The sequence below is a fragment of the Genypterus blacodes genome, unplaced genomic scaffold (assembly GCF_046128005.1).
Source record: "Genypterus blacodes isolate CSIRO-AG114 ecotype Tasmania unplaced genomic scaffold, CSIRO-AGI_Gbla_v1 ptg000067l_1, whole genome shotgun sequence".
Taxonomy (NCBI): Eukaryota; Metazoa; Chordata; class Actinopteri; order Ophidiiformes; family Ophidiidae; genus Genypterus; species Genypterus blacodes.
In genome coordinates this window covers 11,649,391-11,671,609 of record NW_027466879.1, presented here as the reverse complement: position 1 = coordinate 11,671,609, position 22,219 = coordinate 11,649,391, and the positions used below count along the sequence as shown (strand labels likewise).

The following is a 22,219-nucleotide window of genomic DNA, read 5'->3' as shown; positions in this document are numbered from 1 at the left end:
GTAACATGTGGATTTCCCCGTTGTGAGACAAATAAAGGATTATCTTCTTTTATCTTTCTTATTTATCATTACCTTATTTGTATGTCTTCGACCAGCAGAGGGAAACATTGTACTGCTGTATAGAATGACACAAAAACAGAGCCCATATCAGAGAACGTTAATCATAATGAGGACCAGTATAACTCACAAAGACACCCAAATTAAACGTACATCCTCTACATTTAGAAATGATAAAAATGCATGCCTTCATGTGGCTTTATAATTCTTTATATCGAGCAAATCTGGATCCTTGTTTGTGGTCGGTTTATTTTTTTTAGTATAAGATGATAAAATGAGTATGTGAGCAAATATGAATTATTGCCAAGTATTCTATCATTTCAAAGCAGTGAGTTTTTGTGTGATGTGTGTTGCAGGTTGTATATAGTAGTTTATATATATATATATACACACACACTATATATATGTATAATTAGGACAATTAAATAAGTTGGTAGTTAGCCAAGCCAGTTTGAAGCCTGATGAGCTGCCCTACCTTCTGCCTTCTACCTTCTCTCTAGCGCCTATGACGTCGAGGGCGCGGCCATTTTAGGAGCATGATCAAGTGCGACATGATGAAGCTGGAAGTCGAGTGATTTAGAATAAAAAATAAAACGTTTCCAAAAAACGTACATCGAGCCTGATTTAGAGATGATAAAAAATAAACACAAGGTAACCGTGGGTTAATTCGGCCTTTCCATGCAATTGTGATAACCTTTGTGATTTGTTCGCCCAAGAGATACATTACTACAAATTGCTATTTAGATGAATGTTAATGTAGGAGCCCCTAATGAAAATAGATTCTGATAAAGGGTCTAAATATCTACAGTCTCCACATATTTGGCAAAACAATAATTTGCTAGATAAATACAGTATTTTAGTGAATTGTAAGATCATCAATACATGATATCTGGTAAGATTTAAGTCTCGGGGGTCATTGTTGAGATTGTAAAGCATTTTGAGAATTAATTGATCATTACGTATCCTAATAGTTTAGCAAACAACCCACAGATTACAATACAGTCCAAAAACAACGTAAAATGGAGGGTACCACTAGAAGTCCTTTATTTTGTTAAACACGAACAGGAAGTCTTGATTGTTAGCCACCCTGGGCTTGACTGTGTGGGGTGGGAGGAGGCGGTGTGGTCTGCCAGGGACAGTCCCGTGAAACGGAGCGGCGACGACGGACACTTTCCCGGCGACGACGGACACTTTCCCACCGACTCCCAAAGATAAAGTCAAATCAAAGAAGAAGAAGAATTAGAGCAACAAATAATTGCGGTATGTTTTGCTTATTCTTGTTTGCTCCTCTGTACATATTGAGACGCAATTTTAAAACAGCGGATTATTCAAAGTTGGCCTTAATTTGGTGTTTTAGTCGCTTTTTAAAAAAACAAAATGCTTACCTGCGTGGTTGTGTTGACTTGAATCCTTCAGTAAGTCAAACCTGGCTTGTTTTCTTTTTTGTTTTCCACTCTTACTGATCTGCAGCACGGCAGATTAGTTCTTCGAGGCCCGTAAATCCCGTCCATCAAATACTGTTGTAGGCTGTCGGAACTCAGGGAGTAGTTGTAGTGAAATGAGACGACTTTATAGTATTTTCACATAAATTGAGTGTATATTGCTTTATTGTGATGTTGGTTAAGCGGTGTCTGTCTGAAATATATTAGACACGGAATTTGTTTGCCTTGAGGAGGCTTTTATATCGAAGGGTAATTCAGGCTCTGTGAAGTTGTTTTGAAATAAATCGGTGCTTTAATTCTCCTGTCATTTTGGAGAATTAATCCAGTTCAGCACCTTGGAGAGCTCCGGTGCATTCGGTCACATCAGCTCTTCTTTCCGTTGTTATCTAGAGCGTGTTAGTGTAGCGACAATGTCCACTTGATCTGTGATTTAAGTGCCGGAATAAAATAAAAATCCAATGGAGAATGCGGGCATCGATCCCGCTACCTCTCGCATGCTAAGCGAGCGCTCTACCATTTGAGCTAATTCCCCATGAAGATGCAAGTGGAGACATCTTATCGGGTGCTCAACCCACTGCTTGGCACCATGACAGGTTCTTCTCAAACTTCCAAAAGTTGTTTTCCATTGGAGAATGCGTGCATGGATCCCGCTGCCTCTCGCATGCTAAGCGAGTGCTCTACCATTTGAGCGAATTCCCCTTAAGATGTGACATGGGGTCCGACTATATTGATTGACTGACCCCTGTTTGTTGAGTGTTGCTCTGTCAAAGTGGAAATAAGTCAGCATGAAGGTGGAGCTGTGCTTGTGCAGGGACACTAAGAGTCTCATCATCATCCACATAGGAGACACACATGATGATGATGATGTCATAACCGATGATGTGGAAACAAACTTCTGCTCATCACTTTTGTGGGCCCGGACCCTCTCCCCTCCCCTGAAGGAGCCCTCAGTGGACCTTCTGTCTCCATCTAGAGCTGCTTGGTACACCACCTTTCACACACACACACACACACACACTGATCCTGATGCTCCAAGGACAAAACAGATCATGTGAGAGATCCGGAAAAATGTGATCTGGTCTCCTCGCATTGAGTAGGATGACATGGCAGATCTCTGCAGTAATCTGACCGCCCGCCCCAACACACACACACACACAAAATACAAGGTTAATAGGAGAGCTTACATTGTGTAAATGAATGAATGAGATTGTGAGGTTGTTGATTGTTGAAGTAAACATTTTATTCATTCTGAAGAGCTACTTTGTTTGTTGTTTTGTGCATGTGTGTGTGTGAGAGAGAGACAGAGAGCGTGTAAATGAAGTAATCCTGTCATTTGTATTTGTCGGTTTTGCCGATTGTGATCTATCTAAATGTGCACATGTTTTTGCAACTGTGACTGTATGTGAGTGTGTGTGTGTGTGTGTGTGTTTGTGTGTTGGTAAATGTGTGTTTGCAGCATGCGCAGACGAGTGATCTGACAGGTGTCCATTCAAATCCCTGTGTGGGGGAGGAGAGGAGGAGGAAGGGAATGTCAGAAAGAGAAGGTGGCAAATTAAGTGAGAGGAAGAGAGAGAGGAGCGTGTTGCTGTGTGAGTGAGTGTGTGTGTGTGTGAATGTGTGTGAGTGTGTGTACAGAAAGAAAAGCGTAAAGGCAGAAGTGAGAGAAAGGGAAAAGGAGGGAAAAGGAGCTCTCTCCCTCTCCCTCCTTCTCTCTCTCTCTCTCCTGTAGATTAATCCACTGGGTTTTATCCTCTGTGAATGGGACAGTGAGGCTTTGCAGTGATTATCCCTGCAGGCCACAGATGATTGCTTCGAATTTCCAGAACGCTCCGCACTCTCCCTGTCTGTCTGTGTGTGTGTCTTTCCGTCTGCATAGCCGTGTTTCTCTCAGGGAACCATCAAACTTCACTCAAAACATTTTCCAAAGCTGGAGTCAGTTTGCCAGACGGCCCAGTTTTTTTTCCTTGACCATCCCTCTGCTCCCCCTTTGGTCCGTCTGTCCTGCTGTCCGTCTGTCTCTCCGTCCTTTGGATTATATAATATAAGGAAATGTGAGAAAAGCAATCTGCTCTGTCACTCCGGCTTAGAGATGGAAAGTGAGAGCGAAATGGCCGAGCGGCTGGAATCCGTTTTGCGCCGTCACTTGAGGTTGGGTCAACATCAAGTGGTGGTGGGATTCAATAAAGAAAACATTACATCATAAATTCAGAATACTCCGAATGTTTGCCAGAATTACATTTCCCTGACGGATCCCGTCCTCTCCTGAATGTCCTCGGTGATATTCCACGGCAGCTTTCTCTCCGTGTGTCCCTCCTGCCTCTCCATAGGGAGCTGTTTAATTCGGCAAGGCCATATTGTCGCGGCAGGTGTTGCCGTGGGCAGCGACCCAGCGCGCCGCGCGTGCGTGTGTGTGTAGATTGTCATACCTACGCTCAACCACTGTGGTCGGCGTGAATGCATCATCTTAAAGCTGTTGTTGGAACGTTTTACATTTGCTTGGCGTTGTTGTTTTGGTTTGATTCTCAGTTTGATAGGCAGCACCAGTCTGTGATTAGTCCTCCAGTGACTCCTGTAACTTGTATCACTGAATTTACTCCCACACACAAACACACACACACGCGCGCACGCATACAATATGCGAGGTGGTTGTGATGTGTGTTTGGCCAACATGGTTTGTTTGATCAGAAGAACTGGTACACTCATGTTACCAGTCATCATATTATGTAAGTGTGTATCCCTGTTGTTTACGTTTGTGTTTGTGTGTGTGTGTGTGTGTGTGGTACATTTGCGGTCAGGCGTGAACTGACACGCACGCAAACACGCACGCCTGTCGGACTCCAGGATGAGTGCTCTTGCCAGGATAAGAGGAAGATCCCCAGGGTAATACAACTGTGTGTGTGTGTGTGTGTGTGTGTGTGTGTGTGTGTGTTGTCAGTGTTTACAACAAGTATACACTGGCAACAATCCTGCTCGCAGTTTTGTGCTGGGTGTGTGTGCTCACGCTGTCAAATGTACTTCCTAACACAGGCACAAGAAGAAACACACATGAGAACACGTATGTCATCCTGGCAGGCAGGCATGCGTGCGCGCACAGACACACACACACACACACACACACAGACACACACACAGACACAGACACGCTGTTACATTAATAATGTTGACCTGGCTCGATCCAGTGAATAATGACACGCGCTTTGATGTGAATCTGGCTGATGTGACTGGTTAGATGTTGAACCTCCCCACACATGCGCACACACACACACACACACACACACACACACACACACACACACACATACACACACACATCTGTCTTTCAGCTGTTTGCTATCTCGTCCTTGGCCCATTTTTCCCAGTTTGATGCTTTCAGTTACCTCACATAGAAACATGTTAACCTTGAGGCACACACATGCACACAGACACACACACACACAGACACACAGCAGCAGCAGCAGCAGAAAGCAATGCACCACCTCAGTCTGTGGTAAAATAGCAGTGATAGACAATTTTACCTTATCGTTTTGTTTATTGTTGCCGTGTGCTTGTGCGCGTGTGTGTGTGTGTGTGTGTGTGTGTGTGTATTTGAATGAGGTGTGTGCACGTGGGTTCAGGCTCTTCAGAATTGTAGCCCTATAAATATCTTGTCAACAGATTCATCCATGTTTGGTGTGTGTGTGTGTGTGTGCTGGGGCTGCATGTTACTGTAACCATGTGAACCTATCAGTGTGTTAATCCATTTCCCCATCGAGCTCCCCACAGAGCCCAAACTGTGGTGCTCTGTTCTGCCACACACACACACACACACACACACACACACACATTAGAAAGCGTCTCAGCTGAGGCGAACATCTAGGCGGGCGAATTCAATCTCATCATTTAAATAAATAAAAAGCTTTTCACTTTTTATTGTGACAAAGTGACAGAAAAGGAAAACGCAGCTTAAATGTGGTGGATTACTCGAGTGTTGCGTAATATTTGATCTCTGTCTCGGGTGCTTGAACATACAGCGATACACATCTCTGTACTGGGAAATGGACAGAGTGGGTGTGTGTGGAGAAGGGATGAAGAGAAGGAAAGAGAGAGAGAAAGAGAGAGAGAGAGAGAGTAAATCCTCTTTTCCCTCCGCTGACTTTAATCTCTCCGGCAGTTCAGGCCAGCAGCCATCAAGCAAGATGAGTGACAGGCAGCAGGAGACCGTTGGGGGATGGGAACAAACCTAACCTCGTTCTGTCACCTGGACTGTGTCACGTCCATCATTGCTGTATCACCACGTGTTCATACACACACTAAATTTATAAACAAAGGGATGTATTAACTGTAGAAAAGAAGAGAGCGGAGTAATTCAGGCATTTAATCAGAACGCCTGGTTTTAAATATGAGTTAGGATTGTGATACAGTTGTTGCCGTAGATGGAGAAGGAAGGAGAACAAGGATAAGTGGCAGCGAGGTAATTCAGACAAAGAGCAGGAAACTGCACTGTGTGTGCATGTGTGTGGTTGTGTGTGTGTGTGCGCAGGAAGCTGAGAAACAAGCTAATGACTGATTAATAACGCAGCAGAGAATTGAGCTGGAACCATGGTGAGGAGCAAAGAGGGGAAAGAGAAGATGAGAGCACGCGACAGCTTCTGTCCCGGGGAAATAACACCTTGGATTCATTCCACTACATCAAAACTCACAATTAGAACATTAGTACTGTTGATTTTGAGTCTTTAAGTTGATTTCAGTTCAGTCTCTTCTCGCTGTCTCTTCTCTCTGTTGTCCTAATATGAATATCAAACGCAAACACACAAATGGCAGAAATGTGTGTGTGCGCCAGGCAACAGGGGTGGAGGCTTTTTAAAAGGCTGTATGTTCACTCCACCTCATTTCCCTGCACACGTTCAATTATTTAACGCCCTGACGTTTCCGCTGGGATGGAGGCAGAGATGGAGAGAGGGGGAGAGAGAGAGAGAGAGAGAGAGAGAGAGAGAGAGAGAGAGAGAGAGAGAGAGAGAGAGAGAGAAACTGGGGCGGGGCCCAACAGCGGGGAGATGCTCTGTCAAGCCTCCGACGGAGACGCCGGTCGACCTTGCGTCCTCCTCATCTTTCTGAGCTCCTCTGTTAGGGACGGAGCAGCTGATCGATGCCTTCACACCGCACAGGAGGAACTGATCAGCTGTAATCGTAATAGAACGACATCACTGATCTGTGTAACTGCCTAAAATAAGAGAACAACAACCTAAGAATCCAGTTTAAGCAGCAAAAACAAACTGGATTTGTTGTTTTTCAGAAACAGCCTCTTGCTCCACTTTATGTCACAGCAGATAAGATTAGATGCATCTTTAATGATGTCATCGCTGAAGCCAGGTGGTTAAATTGACACCTGTGACCAAACACATCAAATACATCCGACCGGATCACAACAGACTTAATCGTTCAAGGACACCAAAGTAACAGACTGATGGAGGAGCGCAGGATGAGATCAGCCAAGACGCTCTTCATCTTCATCCCAACCCTGGCAGCAGCCTATAGGGTAACAGCTCCATGCATTTTTCATGAACTCGTCTCCGTCTCCGCTGTGTGTGTCGCTATATGAATCATGATGTGTCTGGCAGAGCGTCACATGAACTAAAATAGAACCTTGTCTCTGTCCTGATACATTTTCTTCTACCCATTACTGGTGCTTCCTTCCCTTCATGTTGATTCACTGTTGGGCCCTGAAGGGGAAGTTCAGGGACAGAGCAGGCAGGCAGGCAGGTGGGTGGGATTTGAACCCAAGCCAGTCTGCTGCCAGCACAGGGCTCTGAACACGAGATCACCCTGCCACCGCGCTGATCAGTGGGATGTGTTTGTTTTTACAGAGCTGGGAATGTGGACACGGAAACTGTGTATGTGGCCCTGTACATTTTGTTGTATTGACTCTCTCTCTCTCTCCTTCTCTCTCTCTCTCTCTTTCTAGTGTTTCCTGTTTGAGGTCAAAGTTAAACAGTCACCATGGCAGACGAATCCGACATGCGCAACGAGCTGGCCGACCTGCAGACGCGTGCAGACCAGATAGCCGACGAGGTGCCCACACACACACACACACACACACACACACACACACACACTCTCTAAAAATCCAGAATGTATTTCAAATCATATATTAAAGTTATGATATTGCCAAGTCAAAAACTCTTCAGAAAGTCAATTTAAGTTGACTTTCTTTCCATTGTGCACCACTTCCTTCATCCAGACAGGATTTTTTTGGGGAAGGAGGAACTTTGGCCTTTTTAATGAGTTGAGAGGAGCAGAATAACAGAGCAGCTCAAATGGCCTCATGGAATATTCATGAGGAGATAATGTGAGGCCATGAAGCTCTTTGGATATGACGGGAGGAGAGAGGAAGGGGAAGGGAGAGCGCTGCTGAGGGATGGAAGGATCAGAGAGGTACAGGAGAGGTCTTAAATAAGTGAGATTGGAGGTAGAGGAGATAGCAGGCGAAGAAAGAGATGAAGAAGAAGAAGTGTAGGAATAAATCAGGGGGTTCGGTATTTACCACAGGTGTTTTACTGTCTTCATTTCTACTCTTCTGGGAACTTCAACTAAAATGTCTCTCTCTCTCTCTCTCTCTCTGTCTCTCTCTCTCTCTCTCTGTCCCCCTGCAGTCTCTGGAGAGCACTCGGCGTATGCTGGCTCTGGTTGAGGAGGTGAGTTAATGTGTCCAATCGTTAAATTGCACTGATGTTAACCATTGCATCACTGTTCTCTTGAAAAGCCCGGGGAGCTCCAAAGTTTATTTTCAATGTAAAACTTCAACATTAAAAAGGAAGGACGGCTTATAAACACTTGAACCTACAGCAAAGATGTAGAAGCTTTGTTTTGTCACTTATACATATGTAATTGCACGTCTACTTGAGTTCAACTTTGAAAGTGGGGCTCTTACATGTTCTCTCATAGGCCAACAACAACAATAACAAAAACATAAACAAACCTGCAGCGTCACTTGGGGACACACAGCGTGCCGATCTGGCCGGCTGAGCTGAACCCCGAATGTGACATTTTTTTAACCTGATCACAATGTGACGCCAAACTGTGAACGGCTCTCTCAGGGTGAGGACAGAAACCAAATCAATCATCGAGCTCTAAGCCAGAGATCTATAGGAAAAGACGCAGCCATGTTGATACATTTCGTGCAGCACAGTCAGAAACTGTTGCTTGTTCTTGCTTCTTGTTGCAAGGAAGATTTCTCCTGTTTGGTATAAATAGGCTTGTTTGCTTGTCTCAGTAACCACCTGTCCTCTCTAGGATCTTGAAACTATTTATGACTCATTACCGGTTGGAAACTGTTACCGCGTTGCCAAGCGTAGTTCGTTAGTCTGCTGTCAGCTCCACAGTCAGACGTAAAGTATGAACGTGCGAGGCAATGAACTGAAAACTTCTCCTTGTGCTTCACTGACATTAGATGACTCCTTTGCTGCTGCTGCTGCTGCTGCTGCTGGGTTCATGTTGTCTGACCCCCAAAGCAGCCATCGTTTCTTAATGAGGCAAAGCAGCGCAGGTCACAAAGAGACCCCGGCGTGACCCCAACAGTGAGCAGTTCAACAGACAAACCTTTTAGCTGGCAGAGGCTGAATACCAAACCTTTCAGGATAATGCCAAGCTGATGCCCTTTGTCCATTTCAACTTTTAAGTGTGTCAGTTGGAAATGTCCTGAGGTTTGTGAGTCGCTTTCTCCTGGAGTTGCAGGTTTATCCTCCGCAAGTAGTCGTCGTGTGGAAAACGCCTGAAAGGCATAAAGACAAAACTGTGCCGTGTCGTGCTTGCTGACCTCTGACAGCTCGCCCACTGTCGCTCTCAGTTGAGAATTAGACGGCAACACACAACAGCCCGACATGGATTAGAGAAGAGGCAGGACTCACACGCAGACTTTGACGATGAGCTATTAACAATATTACTTTGTATGTCGCCAGCAGAGGTCTGACAAAAGAAGGATGACCTTCAATCATTCCAGGCCAGAGTACCAAGTTAAAGAGTCAGCACTGCTCCTCTGACATGACACAAACCAAATGACCACCATGACGTCTAAATAACCTAAACCTAAATAACTATTAGCCTTGCCTTGGTCTTAAACCAGGTTTTGTTTTTGTTTGCGTTGTTGGTGGGTTGGTTCGTTTGATTTTTGCAGCTGTTAAGACTTTGTTGTCGACGGGAACCAACAGGTTTTTGCACACAGGGGAGAAGGTTTAACACGAGTTGAGTCCAGTTAAACTTAATTAACAATTAGCTGCAGCTGTGACCGCTCTCCAGACAGGCACCCTAACCAAACCACACTCACAGCAAAAATACTCAGAGAAACTCCTCCACCGATTTAGAAGAACTAGAGCATTTTCCATGTTTGTGTATTTTGGAGAAAATATACCAGTCACAATAAAAACACAACATCAGTCTGATTTGGATCGTACGCTTCGTCTTTCCATCATATAGGAAAAAGTGAGCAGCACTAAGGCTACATACCCTCCATGTTCAAAGGGCTTATAGTGGAGCTTAGGCTAATTGAATAAGCAGGGAGCAGCCAGAATGGCGAGCGTGTTTGCCCAGTGATCTCTTGTTGAAGCCAGTCTGGGCCTCATTTGCACAGAAATTATCTCAGAAACAATTTTTGAAAAAACGTGTGTGTGTGTGAAACCCATGGAAAGGAGTGAAAGTGAAAGATTAAACAGGCTAGAAATTGCAGAACAGATGAACCAGCTGAATATTTTACCGTGAGTGTGATGATGGTTCATGATTGCTCTGCGCTCTGACTGTTTTGTCTCAGTGGCACTTCAGTGTTTGGAGATCTGCACAAGGCGAATGTCTCACAAAATGGAGTTTAGTGATATAGAGAGAAAGACAATGAGGTAAAATAGAAAAATATTTCTTCCTTCACTGTTTGGTGGTTGTCTGTTGTAAACAAATCATAACAGGGTCGAGGACATTCTCTCTCTCTCTCTCCTGCAAATGAGTCTGTCCCTCATCACCTTAATGTCCAAAGACAGTCTGTCTGTACGGCTTAACAAAGTCAGTGAGCTCATGGTTAATGGGTAGCCAGTAGAAACACTCAGTCTGAACGATCTAATGTGTTTCATGCAAATGTGAAGCATAATTCACTCAGAGAGCCGGGGTGTGACACGACCTCTCTTTTTTATGTGGTATGATAGCGGGAAACAGTCAAGGGCATCTCACAACATCGCAGAGCCGACTGACACGCCTGTGCAAAGTGCCTTTCAGAGCCGCCGTGCAAGTGTGTAGTAAAATTTAAGATTTGACAGAAAGGAATATACGGTATATGTAAAGCTATTATGTCATTTAGTCACGATGTAAAAAGGGACAAATACTTGATATTTCCCCTCCCCCCTATAGTGAGACATAGTAGAGTAGAGTCATCCAATAAGACAAACCCGTAGGTTCCTAACTGTACCATAGACTTAATTTGTGAGTCAGGCTGTACATAAAAAGGCACGTTATCATTTAGTGTGCACAGCAGTGCTGCAACAGGGAGAGTAGATGTGATCATTGTGAGGTTGTTTTTTGCACATTCCAGCATTTCAAAGGTTTCATAATAGAAGCAAATCCCTGCAGCCATGTTCTAAAATTCAGTGGAAAACACACATTCTTAGTACTTAGTGTATTTGTGAGAGTGCACCAGCAATGGAAAGATGCAGCATATTGGGTTTTCTGTTACTGGAATATGAATAATGCTTTTCAAGCAGCGCGTTGGACACATTATTAAGGAAATGTTTTTTATCAAGAAAGACCCAGACATATTAAAGTCCTTATGAGAAGTGTTATCTGAGTGTGACCTGCGCCTGCTGACAAGACAAATGAGAAACTGCAAGGCGCCGAAGACAATAACAAGAGAGAGTTTGTGTGGAGGAGTAAAATGAGTGAAAATGAGTGGAACGGGGAGAATAACGGAGAGCTGAAGGGGAGAGACAGAGACAGATCAGCCAAGGACATCAGCACAAATCCAATGTCTCTGTGGCCCAGACAGTCACACAGGGAGATCTGATATGACGGCGAAGTATACGTTACATAAAACGGACACAATATCTCAGTGTCTGTCATCTAATCTCTTATCGAGCCTTGAAATATTAGTTTTCTTAAAAGGGAAACAAAAATCAGTCAATGGGGTCAGATATTTGTACTCTTTTGTAAAATTTACTGTTGTTTAGTAACGTTCTTTCCATGACTGCAGTCGGCAAACTAGATTGAAAGACTGACAGACTTTTAACCTCAGCTTGTACAATATAAATTTGCTGAGTCTCTTATATATCTAAATATATGATGGGCCTAAATGAACAGACAAATCCTTAAATGAGCCGGAACTCACCCAGGATGCAAATCTTTGGAATCAATCTGATCAATAACTTCTATTTATTATAAATTGGATTCCAAAGAGCAGCTGCAGGAAATTTACAGGAGGTCTGCATATCATAGTATATCACTTTGACCTGTTCTCAGCTGGTCCTCACTGTTACTTCATTAGAATGGATTCCAGGAGATAATAGAGGCTTTCAAAATAAAAGAATCAATACTGCTGCACCATAAACCTCTTACTGTCTTCCTCTGTCTTGACTAATTTTCCTAATCTTGCTCCCGTTCTGCCCTCCACTCAAATTTAGGGGACAAACGTAAGGAAACAACCCTCCCTGGTCTTGTTAGTCAACTAAAAGTGCCGAGCATCCATCAAATATTTGCCATTTATTGCTTTATACCGGCACAGATGGCATGCATAAAAATAGAGAGCAGAGAAATAAATCTTAAGTGTAATGAGTGTAAAATATTCATTTCTATTCATCTCGGGTTTCTATCCCTTCTTTTTCATGTTTCCGGGCAGAAAGTATTTTAAGACCGAATACTTCAACCTTGTGCCAACCTGAGCCTCACAGTGCGCCCTGTAAATAAGTATGTGTGTGTATTTGTGTCTGTGTGTGTGTTTTTTTAACAAGCCATGCAGAAATAAGTGGTCACCACATGACGATTTGCCAGGTGGGGAGGTCGGATATCCTGTCCTGTAGTCCTTGAACCATGACATAACATCTTCTAATTCTATTTTCAGCACATGTATCTACAAGAACTAGCTTTCCTTTCCATATATACGCGGAATACGAATTGTATTCTCCAAAAAGGATCCCGATTTCACCACCTATCATGAATTTTTTCGTATCCATCCGTTCTTTCACACCCAATAACTGATTCAAATCCATCAATCCGGGCAGGTTTCATTGATACACGTATCACTGGCATTGCTAAGCGGTTACCAGCTCTGGTCTCCATCTATCACAGCTCTAAGAAGGTCAGCGCGCACTTAAAACAAAATCCAGCTGAAGCGTGAACTGAACGGCCTTTGGACTCTCAGGCCTCGGGCTGATGACGAGCGGGACGTTGTTGTTTTGCCGCGCGCGCAGCGGTTAATGTGCTTACTGCCTGCTCACTGGAGCGTGTTATTAGGTGAGGAAGGTCCAGTGTACGTTATGTGTGCGCGCGCACACACACACACACACACACACACACACACACACACACACACACACACACACACACACACACACACAGACAGTTGGCAGCACACACATGTGAATGTTGGAACGTCTCATCTTGTGCCAAGTCAGAATGTGATTTTATTGGAGATTTGTCAGTAAACCTAGTTAACGAAACAAATATAGCACGCACCATTTGGTCGACACTTTCATCCCAAAAGCAGAATTATGCATGAATATATTTTTGGCAGCATAAAAGATTTTTTTTGCCTCCTTTATCTCATCTTCAGTTTTCAGGTTTTACCGCTCTGATTTGTGTCTTATTGCCCATTTTAAAAGAGAATTGAATCTTATCTTCTCATCTCAGCAAAAGTGTAATCTTACGCAATCTATAATATTTCCGTAAGAATAATTAAGTATACATATAAATAAGTCCAGTTGTAGAAGATTAACTGAATATAAAAGTTTTGAACTCCTTTTATTTTATTTTTGATATCAATTATAGGTCAGATTGAGCACATAAATCATCTTCACTCACCCTGTGGCGACATTTGTACTTCTCAACTTCTCTAGATCGAAGTGTGTATTCGTCTCCTCTGTAGCTTTTTTTTACTTCCATGACTTTGCTTCATTCTTGGCTCACGTATAAAATGAAATCCTCTTCCCAGTGTGTCAGATGAGATCAGCCACACCCAGAGAGTGATTTCATGTTGTAATGTGACCCACAGCCGCTGTAACTAACTGCTCCGCTCTGCTGACCTTGACTGATCCCTCACGTTTCCTCTCTTCTTCTTCTTCCCACTCCTCTGCTCTCCTCTTCTCCTCTTTCTTGTCTTTCTTTGTGTGTTTATTAGAGTAAAGATGCCGGCATCAGAACTCTGGTCATGCTGGATGAGCAGGGAGGTAAGTCAGTAGGGAGAGATCACACCTGTCTTTTGAGTTTAACTCTATACTCCCAGTTCACTCTTGCTGCTGTGTGTAATAAGCAGAGGTGCACATACGCGGTACAAAAACGGGAACCCTCAAGCGGGAAAATGCACGTCTACCATAATCACCCGTTAAACTGATCTGAAAGGAGCCCCCCGCCCCCCCAGATAAGTACACGGATAAGTATCAGCATGAATTTGGACTGAAAGCATTATGTGCACCCCTGATAATACGAAGACTTCCATAAGCAGCACATCCAGTATAACTGTAGACTGCCAGTTTAATAGGAACGCCAAGAAATACAAACTTTTTATAACAATTTTATGACTACTTTTGTACTTTGCAGTTTTATTTAATTTTCTTCTTCTGCCAGGCTGCGATTATACTGGATGTGACTGATGAGCTTCTGCTTGGCCTTCTTAGACGTTTATACGCTTCTTTGCAAATGAAATGTACGAGTGTGTATGAGGCTCATCTTGTGACAATTGAAGGTTTTATTTAAGCTCTATATCGCAAACTTTAAAGCATCAAAACAAGAACGTAAGCATATTTCAAGCAGCATGATAAATCTTTCAAACTTTAAAGCTATCATCTCTGAGTGCCACTAGCGTACCACAGTTTGAGAACAACTGCACTCCATCATTACTTTTTAACAGCGCTGTCGCTCTGACTGCACCTCTGACTGACTGAGAGGTCGGAGGTCAGCTGAGGCAACCGTGATCGGTTTGGTAATAACACTGTTTTGCATAGTGTGTGTGTTAGTGGAGTAGTGTGTAGAGTAAAACCGGTAGTCTTTTAAGTTGGGATCCAGGTTGGAGTACAAGAACAGGTACGGAGGACGGAGCCTTAACAGTAAGTCGTTCAGAGATGTAGAGGCTTCCATGGCTATTCCACGGAGAACGGCCTCAGGGTTCAGAATTCCAGATATAGAAATAGTCCAATAGTCCATCAGCCTCAGATCAAAACTACCTTCAGTTACTTAAAAGTACAAAACACTTCATACTGTGAGTTAGACCCTGAAGGCCTCAATATATTCAGGACAAAATACTTTTTCTACATTTGATCGCTTAGCTCCACCTTTCTTTCGGTTCCTTCATCATATCCAGTTGGACTACCAATAACATTTCCTCTATTTTCCATCTTCCTTGCTGCTCTGATTTAGAGGACAAACGCAGCATCTCGGCCTTCTTTTAAGCGATAAATAAACTAAAGCTGCTGCCATCTTGTCTCTTTGCGGATTGTAAGCTTTCATCGTCTTCATCGGTCTGTTCTTCCAACGCCTGCTTCACTCTGGTTTGATCCACATACCAGCTAGCTTGCACTGAGGAAGATACTGAAGCCAAAGCCCATATTGAGTGTGTGTGTGTGTGTGTGTAGTATGTGCGTGTGTGCGTGCGTGTGTCTTTGCTGACTAATATGTTTAGGACCTGAAGGAAAATGTCACGTTAACTGGTTACGCCGGGTGCATGTGAGGAGGAGTGTCTAGTTTGGCTGAAATGTGTGGAGGATGTGTGTGTGTGCATGACTGTGTGTGTGTGTGTGTGTGTGTGTACGAATACTACAGTGCGTTTGTACTTCCATGCATGAACAAGCAGTCTAATTGGCCTGTCAAAAGAACAGATAGCTTCTCTCTCCCTCTCTCTCTCTCTCTCTCTCACACAGACACAGACAGACAGACAGACAGACAGACAGACAGACAGACAGACAGACACACACACACACACACACACACACAGAATGGCTGCCACAGTTATCACAGAATAGAAATCAATTCACAGATTTAAATTACCTCTGCCTCTCACCAAATGTCCTCTATCCTCCATCTGTCTCTCTCTCTCTCTCTCTCTCTTTCTGTCCATCAGTCTCGTCTTCTCCTTTTCTTCCGTCTCTATTTCATGCTCCGTCTCTTGTTTCACCATCATCCCTCGCTCTCTTCCCCTCCTGATCTCCACTTTGGCAACACTAATGATGAAGAGTGTTTCTATCCCTCCCTCTCTCTGCTTCTTCTCTCTCTACCCTTTCTATCACACACTATGTTTCAATCCATTTTCCAGCTAAATGTTTCACTTTCATCTGTGTGATGGAGGGTCAATTTAAGAATAGAGTAGTTTTAATCAGTCCATGTCTAAAACACATTTTTCAATTGGAATGTTGGTTCATTGGATCAGTCATGATTTTCTCATAATTGATCAGTACTTGGGATTTGATCAGTTTTTAAGTTAAAGATAGATCTATATGACATCATGCACTACAAGTTATGAAAGACACAGCGACACAGAGACATTCAACTATCATCAAAACAACCTGAGAACCAAGAATGCATCAACATATTGTATCATCATAAACAAAACACCTATTAGAGGATATTTAATGTTTCTCATATTTACAGTTTACAACACTTCTCTTGCTAAATAATAATTATAAGCTGTTGGTCTTCATCATTCTGTCTCTTTATAAGCACCAGCAGCTGGAAAAAAAGCTTTCCAGGCCTGTTGTAATTAATTCAATCTTGTTAAGCTATAAAGAGTGGCCTGTAACTAATGTAACTAATCCATCTGTCCACACACACACACACACACACTGACATTTCAGCCACACATACACACCCCTGTTGATGTCATACACAGGAGGAGGTTTGTCGTTCCTCACAGTGATGTATCACCTGGGATTGCCGGCTAATGAGTCCCTCCCTGCCTGCTTTATGCATGTTGACCTGATTTACACCTCAGTCAGCGCTCATTCCTCTGCCTCACTGAGCCTCAACGTTCACACTCTTCCTCTCTGGCGATAAACAAAACCCTGCTGTTCCTGTCAGAGTATTCTGAAAAACATATACAGTATATATATATATATTTATATAGGAGTTGCTCTTTGAAGAGGATACTGTAATCCCCAGACGCAGGCGAGGCGGACACAGGTTGTCTGAGGCTGAGGAGATAAACAAAGCCCCGCCCCTCTCACGTCTCGCTGTCACGTTCCTCCTCTTCCTCAATCCCTGGCTATGCCCTGGGATTACTGCTGGAGACCACTTAGTTGCCGTGTGTGGCACTGTGCTGCTTAAACTCCAACGACAGCCAAAGCCAAAAGCTCCTCGAGGAAATGACTCACGCATTCAAATATCATTTAACTAAAAAGACTTATTTTGCGCACGTCTTCAGTTTTGATAGTCCCAGATTAAAGACCCTCTGCACCCCCTCAGTACCTGCTGCACACCAGCCCACCGAATTTTAACACATCTCAACATTTCAGGTAGTGATTTTGTGGTAAATAGACGTATTTGTTGGGCTCATAGGTTACATTTCTGTCCTCCGCCCCCCAGACTGACTCTCTCTGTATCTGCATGAAATATGACACCAGAATCCATTGTCTTTACCTCCCTGGATCGTTTTCCAAATCCAAGATAATATGCCTAAGTCAGCCACATCCAAGACAGGTAGAATCAAAGAGATCCTGTGACAGTGGCGTCTTTGAAACTGTTGCCATCTGATATATTTGTCATTGTGACTTCTAAAATGCAAAGCAGAGTTTTCTCCAAGGACAGAAGTCACTTGTAGGGAACAGAACTTTTTCTTAAAAATGTCTCAGCAACTTCATTACCTGCATGCTGAGTATGCTTACAAAATGTCCACAGTGTGGTTCGTCCTCCTGCAAGAGCAAACAGCCCAGCAGAGGAACATAACTGCAGTCCCTCTCCTGCCCTTCCATCCATTACACAGATGGAACGACGATCTGACCTTGAATCTGAGCTTTTTATAGCTCGGTGCCCCGTCGACCACCTGCGTAAGGATGCATGTATGACTTAACGAGGCTGAATTCATTTGGTGATGCTCTTCACCACGTTCATGACATGATCTCTATTGATTTACTCAACATCCATTCGTCTGCTTTTCATTTTCAGGGAGCCAAACATAGTTGAGACTTTAACTCCGTTCTAATTCTTCCTGGTGGTGTGCAGTGATATTCAGAAAAGCAAAGTGAGAGAATTAACACCTTCATGCCCGGTTGCATGCAGATATCACAGGGGAACTGAATCCAAGCGACAGTTCCGCAGCACTTTCTTGATGAGAAATAGCACAACTAAAAACCATTTGTTTGGGAACTGAAATCAAGAGTACTTTGTCATTCTAACATGCAAAAGCAAAAACACACACACACACTTTTACACGTGTGTGCACATGCTCTCTTGCCTGCTTTCCCGTCTTTGCATATAGCCACACTATAATATTTCTTTGCCTCTTGCCTCACTGTAGCGTAGAGCGCAGAAACCACTCAGTCAAACCCGTCCAATTCATTTCACTGCTCTCATGCCTTTGTCCCTCACCAGAGCAACTTGATCGCACGGAAGAGGGCATGAACAAGGTCAACGCAGACCTGAAGGAGGCCGAGAAAGATATAAAAGATATAGGACAATGCTGTGGTCTGATATGCCCATGTGTTAAAAAGTAGGTACCGGCCAGGAGCCCGGCGCTCTTGCCTGTCCAGTGCTGGTGGTGGTGGTGATGTCTGATGTCTCTCTTGTCACAGTCAATGTCTTTTTTTTGTCTCTCCTCCTTTGTCTTCCCCTCTCTGCACCCCCACCCCGACTCTGCTTTCTACCTCCCCCTCCTATTCCTCTTCCTACTCGTCCCTCTTCTTCTTCTCTTATGTGCTTTCGTTCTTTTGACGGGGAAAAAAATGACAATGTGTTGGTAATCAGAACAACTGGAACGCATCGAGGAGGGGATGGACCAAATCAATAAGGACATGAAGGATGCGGAAAAGAATTTGAACAATCTAGGACAGTTCTGTGGTCTATGTACATGTCCCTGTAACAAGTAGGTGCTGCCCCTTGCGTCGCCCGACTGCATGTGTTTCACCGCCCGCCTGCTTATGATGTGTAGAGCATGACGAAATACAACACACAAAGTTAAAGTTAACAGTGAGACAGCGCTGTCCACTCTGTAAAATATTGTCCGTGTGCATGCATGTATAAGCATTTGTGCATGCATGAGCGACACACACACACACACACACACACAAACACACACACACACACACGCACGCACACACACACACACACACACACACACACACACACACACGCACACACACACGGATACAGGACAGATCGGATGCTGCTACATTCACTCTTACAAAGCCCTTCATTCCACATTGGATGAGAGATTCTCTTCCAGCAAGCATCCACACCAGGAATCTCGGGCCACAACATCCTGCATCCCCGAATCCCACCCTGAGCGCTCCGAACTCCCTGACATTCCACTTCCAACATTCTGCCTCTACCCCCTTCATTTATGTGATTGGGTTGGACTAAATATTAGAAACACCTCTCAATCCAATGCAGTCTCTAGTCAACTAACAATTACGCTGCAGCTGAACAAACTGAGCCTCATCAGCTGGACAAAGATGGGATTTGTAACACGACTGTTTGTTATACTGGACTGTATGGGATTGTACAGGTGTGTCTAATAAAGTGGCCATTAAGTGTATCTTACAAGGTTTACAGTATATTTTCAAAATTGGGGGGAAATTGACTTTAATACAGAAGAAGTCGGGCCCCTGCTGTGCCACATTAACTATATCATACAGGAGGAGTTAGTCAAACCTGAGCTCTTCTTCATGTTCCTGTGTGATCTGTTCTCTGGCCCCGCCCACGTCCCCGTCCGACAGCCAAACTATGGCCGCCAAGTCATGTCTGAGCTCCTGTACTTTGGAAACAGAATGTACTGTATAACTGTATATCTATATAAGAGCTACAGAACAAACAAAACAAAGCAAGGGTGGATTGTACGTGTTAGAGACTTACACTAAAGTTTAGAAATGTAGTGGAGGACACGTCTTTATGTCAACTCATTGCAATTTCTGAACATTTTAGACGTCTGCGGCCTCCATCTGGCTCCTGACTATGAGAGAATCTGTTTAAATCTTGTCTGTTCTATAGCTCTTCTGTCCTCCTTGTTATGTAATCCTATGGTTATGTCATGTATATCATATAATCTACATAACTACATATGGCGTCCCCGGGTCAAATAGCATCAGAACAAAGGATTGCGGCTGGTTGTTAAGAGCCGTCCGGAGCACGTGGCGAATGTGGTTTGCCACATTAAGACAACAGGATCATACAGATTGTTTACATTGATCTAAACTTTGTAACGCTCAATATGTTGTCCTAAAGAGGCAAACTGCACTCCTCAGGTCCTCCATATTTGCCTATTTGACTCGACTAATGTGCATCATCCTATAGATTCAATACATCCAGAATGAAATGAAGGGCTGATGGTTTACACATTGATTTTTGTTTGATTTCTCTGTGATTGATCTAACCGCTCGTCTTTCTTCTATGAATAGATAAGGCGTGTTGACACGATGTGCTCTGATCCTGCATCCCCGTGCATGTTTCCCCTCCCATCTCAACCACTGTGCATCTGTCTGTGTGTGTGTTTGTGTGTGTGTGTGTTGTTTCTGTCAGTGTGTTCTATGTTCTGTGTTTGTGTTCTATGTGCTTGTGGGAGAGGGTCTAACCGAGTCACTAAAGGACCTTCATCACTTTCTAACACAAGCCACATGTGAACTTACTGTGTTTCAAATGCAATTGATCCCAAATCAGATCAATTATTGACTTATAGATTGGAGATGCATGTACGTATATAACTTTGACATGCATGTTCTGCACGTTGCTTTTGTAGGCTTGACACCACATTACGTACATTCTAAACATAGTGTGTTCCTGTATGTTTTAATAGTGACTCAGCATGTTCGTACAGACACTTACATCATATATTGCCACACTGTATACGACATCATTAAGCCAGTAATGACCCACACACACATTTTCATTCATTTAAATTCACACCCATGCATCTTTACCCAACCAACCACACACACACACACACACACACACACACACACGCACACTCTTGCACACTTACAGCAGCTCTGACTGTTGAATGTGTGTATGGTAGGATTAAGGGCTCGGGCCAGGCCTGGGGAGCGAACCAGGATGGAGTGGTGAACAGCCAGCCAGGGGCTCGAGTGGTGGACGAACGCGAACAGATGGCCATCAGCGGGGGCTTCATCCGCAGGTAAGGCGGTGTGTGTGTGAAGTCAAATTTGCGTTCCACCACAATATAGCAACTTCATAGTCTTTGCCCATAATCACTCCCTCCCTCCTCCACCTCCTCTTCCTGTGCACTGCAGGGTAACAGAAGACGCACGGGAGAACGAGATGGACGAGAACCTGGAGCAGGTGGGCGGGATCATTGGCAACCTGCGTCACATGGCCCTGGACATGGGTCAGGAGATTGACACCCAGAATCGCCAGATCGACAGGATCATGGAGAAGGTACGAGTGCAATACGTTCATAGTATTGTTGAGGGCATAATTTACAGTTAAACCTTGCCAAACTTTAGGTGTTTAGTGTTTTGGAACAGACACATATATAGGCAGATTTGTATGAATGGTAAGATAAGTGAGAGGTAATTTTAGAGAGGGTTGCTAGTAGCGACGACACTGTAGTGACAGGATTGTGTGAAATGTAAGTGAAGGCATGATGCTGATATTTTGGATGGATTACCTGCTCACTTAAGTTTATGGAGCTGGGCGGCGATAATCTGGAAATCTAATTGTGTACATGCATCTGTTTCACCACTCAACTCTCTCTCTCCCCTCGGCAGGCTGATTCCAACAAGACCAGGATCGACGAGGCCAACCAGCGCGCCACCAAGATGTTGGGCAGTGGCTAAACTGCAGCCAGAACAACAGAAGAAGTGCTTTCATCCCCATTTTAACCTGAACCCTCATCCTAAAAGTCAACAACACCAAACTAAAACTAAATCCCCTCTCCCAAAATCCCCCGTGTTCGATTGGCGAGCGCCGCAAAACCATGCTTTTAACGTGATACTCGTAGACAGTTTGCACATAAGCACATATCATACCTTCTCTGCTCTTCCTCTTCCTCCTCCCTGTGTCGTTAACGTCATTCTGTGTCGTCTCTTTTTTTGGGGGGATCTTTGTTAAATAAAATAATATAGTCCGTTACTCGATCCATTCTAACATTGTACATAGTGCTTCTTTGATAGCGTCATGGATTTTAGATCACTCCTCCCATTTTCTTTACTTTTCACTCTATTCTTCTTTTTTTTTAAGTTGTCGTGTAATATATACTGTACGTACACATGCAATCCCCCCCCCCACACACACACATTGATATTCAGACACTGTAGTGATGCTTAAGTGATAAAGCCACCATTTGCCATGAACATATCACCATCACAGCTCTGCTTTAGATGGAAAAAAAAAAAGCCTTTTAGCTG

General features: G+C 43.8%; 1 protein-coding gene and 1 non-coding gene across 2 annotated transcripts; one reads left to right on the top strand and one right to left on the bottom strand.

The window, feature by feature from the left end:
- Positions 1 to 1,958: 1,958 nt before the first annotated feature.
- On the bottom strand, positions 1,959 to 2,031 carry trnaa-agc (transfer RNA alanine (anticodon AGC)). The gene has a single exon. It is a non-coding gene; the product is annotated as a tRNA-Ala (tRNA).
- Positions 2,032 to 7,475: 5,444 nt separating this feature from the next.
- Positions 7,476 to 21,649, top strand: LOC143004855 (synaptosomal-associated protein 25-A-like). Its single transcript, XM_076156020.1, has 7 exons — positions 7,476 to 7,547; positions 8,129 to 8,170; positions 13,837 to 13,885; positions 18,606 to 18,723; positions 20,869 to 20,988; positions 21,104 to 21,248; positions 21,581 to 21,649. The coding sequence occupies exons 1-7, from the start codon at positions 7,476 to 7,478 to the stop codon at positions 21,647 to 21,649; spliced, it is 615 nt and encodes a 204-aa protein (XP_076012135.1).
- Positions 21,650 to 22,219: the final 570 nt, after the last annotated feature.

Coding starts and splice junctions, on each gene's coding strand:
- LOC143004855 (XM_076156020.1), top strand. CDS start 7,476: ATGGCAGACGAATCCGACATGCGCAACGAGCTGGCCGACCTGCAGACG. Junction 13,886..18,605: donor CATGCTGGATGAGCAGGGAG/GTAAGTCAGTAG, acceptor GTTGGTAATCAG/AACAACTGGAACGCATCGAG. Junction 21,249..21,580: donor TCGACAGGATCATGGAGAAG/GTACGAGTGCAA, acceptor TCCCCTCGGCAG/GCTGATTCCAACAAGACCAG.